Here is a 3106-nt window from a genome sequence, read left to right on the forward strand (position 1 = left end):
TGTGCAGCAAAGATCACAATGGCACCAAGTGACAGGCAGGACAAAAAGCCCAAGGATACATCTCCCTGACTCTGAACAGCACCAAGAAACTCTGTCTATCTACACTGTCTCCATCTCCACTCCTGCTGCTCGTTAACATGCACGCCTCTAATGCCCCGCAAAACCAGGCCTGGGCTTTTGTCTTTGGGTCGCCTTGTGTACTGTATTATGCAATGATGGAGTCACAGAACTGCCCCATCAGATGGACGAAATCTGACACAAAAGTCAGCTCGTTTCTGTTACTGGAGTTTTTAAATCCTGCTGCTGTTCCAGGACTTGTTCAGTTTGTTTGCTTTGACAGACACCAGCCAGAGTTCGCTAAAGTCCCATCACAAACAACCGATCCTTTCTGTCAGTTCACTTCATAATTCCCGCAACACGCGCTGCTTCTCATATCATTTTCGTCTTTGCATCAGGTCTCCAGAATAACTCCGGCATACAGCCGATTATTGACAGGCTGTAGGCACCGCTGCTTATTTCTCACCCTCTTCCCAATTTTGTTTTTTTTTATTGACAAAGGAACCAAAAAACTATGAGCAAGTTGCTGATTTATTTGCCCTCCGAGCTCCACCAGTGACGAAACACAAGACCTTTCTGTCAGGGACAAATTGAGTCTGTGTCGTCCACAAAAGCAGTAGCCCCCTGAGACTCAATTCTGTAAATAATTAGCAAATTTGCCCAATTTAGCTGTTTGTTCAGTGATGATAGGGGCGACTCTAGCATCTGCTGGGAGATTTTTCAGTCCAGGGACAAACAAAATGCATAGATTTTTCTGCTAGGTTATCATATTTACCCAAGATATTGACTGGAGTCTGATAATCCGCAGTGCGCTCTGCGGATCACCGGCGAGTCATTTGTGCTTGTTTTGGTCTCATCGTAAAGAACACGGTGACTAGTAGAGAAACGTATCTTGTAATGCGAGATATGATTGAACACGTCACATTATCATGTAAAAAGCCACTATATCGGTTGGTTAAAGCCGCGTGCGAATTTGATCTGCTCGTTGGCCGTGGTTAAACAAAGACGGATGGTGGAACATTGATTTTGGTTTTTGTTTTTCCGGCTCTACTTGCAATTTAGCGCTTAACAAGTTAACAAAACATTTATTGCATTATGTGATGTTGTTTCTACAATCTACCACTTTAAGCCCAAGGCCGGGAGTGGCTGGGGGGGGGGTTGCTGACAAAAAGGAGAGCTTTTGACTCAAAAGCTTCTTGTGCTGAGAAGCCCTCTTCTATTAAGTGAGTGGATTTTAGTCCCATTTCACAAGTGACTTTGGGCTCTTTATTAGTGAGGTGTCTGGATTCAGAAAAAATATTCTCCTGATTAAATTTGCCTAAAAAGAAAGAGTGAAGTGCGCTGGAGATTTATTCCCATGGTCAACTCCATTCTATGCCACAATAAAGTGTTTGGCTCCTTGCCTTTCATTGTGATGTTTATCAAATCAAATAGGACACTTATATAAACCAAACCCTCATTTCAGAAACACAGCATTTTATTTTAAAATAATTATTTAAAAAAATGAGGCTATTTAGCCATCACCACGCGGCTACACTGTTATTTACATTTGTAAATTTGTAACGTCAGTTTTAAAAATTCTTCGCTCATTTTTTTTTTTAAATTTGGAAATCTATATAGTCCAATCTTCATCTAAACGCTCCCGCAAATTCTCTAGGATGCAAACACCTGCCACAAAATATTTACAAGAAATAAAAACAAAAGGTAAAAAGCTGAAAACTTGCCAGTGTTTATTCATGGCCATAAATATTTTTTCGGTCCATAAAAGAAGCAAGAAATAAAAATTTCTATAATTATAAAGTGGTTCGTACGTGCTGATAATAACACGAAGGGACAAAAGAAGAAAAAAAAAAAAAAAAAAAAAGAGGAAAACATCTCTACAACCAACACACAACATACTTTACAAAAAAAAAAAAAAAATTCACAAGAAGAGCATTGACATTCTTAATAAAAATCTATAAGGGAGAGGTTTGGACCCAGTTCTCTTAACGAAAACATGTAAACACGGCGCACACATGAGCCCCGAATAAAAGTGGTAGTATATGTATGAGTCAAGCTGCAAAAATGAAAAGTCTTTTGTTTTTGTGTTTTATTTTTTCTTTGCTTTGTGGTGAAACTCCCTATCGCACCTCCAAGCCAAGTCTCTATAATTTCTCTCACCAAGTCCACTGTTGCGTTTGCACCAAGTGATGTGCTGTGGGGAACTGTGGCGTGGCCGCGGCGCTGTACTGCGCGTTATACTGCATGTGTTGGAGTGACTGGGCACTATATGCCGAGAAGGGGATCCCGGCCTGAAAAGTGGCCGCCAAGTCCTGAGCTTTAAGAGTGTGACAAGGCTTTCCATCCCTGACTAAGACGGGCACGGCCACCCGCCTGGGAGAAGGGAGATGGGTCACTTCCATACCTTTCTCGGCCCGGGCTCTCTTCATCTTATACCGGTGGTTCTGGAACCAGATCTTCACCTGGGTCGGGGTGAGGCGGATCAAGCTGGCCAGGTGCTCCCTCTCCGGGGCGGACAGGTACCTCTGCTGCCTGAAGCGGCGCTCCAGCTCGTAGGTCTGTGCCTTGGAAAACAACACCCTCCTTTTCCGCTTCTTGCCGGAGTCGCTGCCGCCGCTGCTGGAAGTTTCCTTGTCGTTGTCCGGCGATTCGTCGTCCGCGGACGGCTCCGGGGACTTGGCCGAGTCCTGAGAGCTGGCGGATAGACCGTGCACTGCGGCAAGAAACGGGAGAAACACTGTCAAAATGTTATGTTGTAAAGTCCAGAGAGAGATTTTCTACAAGCACAGGCCACATAGTCTCAATCAAAAGTTTAGGGTGCATTAGCAATTAATTGTGCTACTGCGTAATGAAAATGAAAACATATTTATGAACTCGAACTTGTCCAAATAGAGTTACACAAAGATTTACGAGACCTACAACACTTTAAAGACACGAGCAGGGCCGAATAATAAAAACATCAGGGCTTCTGGACAATTGTAATGCTTTAGTGTAATTTGGGTGTGGAAAACACACACAACCAAAATCATTGCTGAGCCCAGTTGTCCAC

General features: G+C 43.2%; 1 protein-coding gene across 3 annotated transcripts in view; it reads right to left on the reverse strand.

Annotated features, from left to right (window-relative positions):
- Positions 1-1770: 1770 nt before the first annotated feature.
- The window catches only part of nkx2.2a (NK2 homeobox 2a), a 4312-nt gene continuing 2976 nt past the window's right edge, over positions 1771-3106 (reverse strand). For 2 of the 3 annotated variants that reach the window (XM_069151883.1, XM_069151885.1), the window contains exon 3: positions 1771-2794. In XM_069151883.1, the coding sequence (XP_069007984.1) occupies positions 2214-2794 (581 nt within the window). In that variant the 3' untranslated portion in view covers positions 1771-2213. The remainder of the gene's footprint in view (positions 2795-3106) is intronic. The other variant, XM_069151884.1, reaches the window with a different exon arrangement.

This window comes from Embiotoca jacksoni, unplaced genomic scaffold, assembly GCF_022577435.1.
Source record: "Embiotoca jacksoni isolate LCO1_2020_lvr unplaced genomic scaffold, fEmbJac1.0.p SCAF_18, whole genome shotgun sequence".
NCBI lineage: Eukaryota > Metazoa > Chordata > Actinopteri > Embiotocidae > Embiotoca > Embiotoca jacksoni.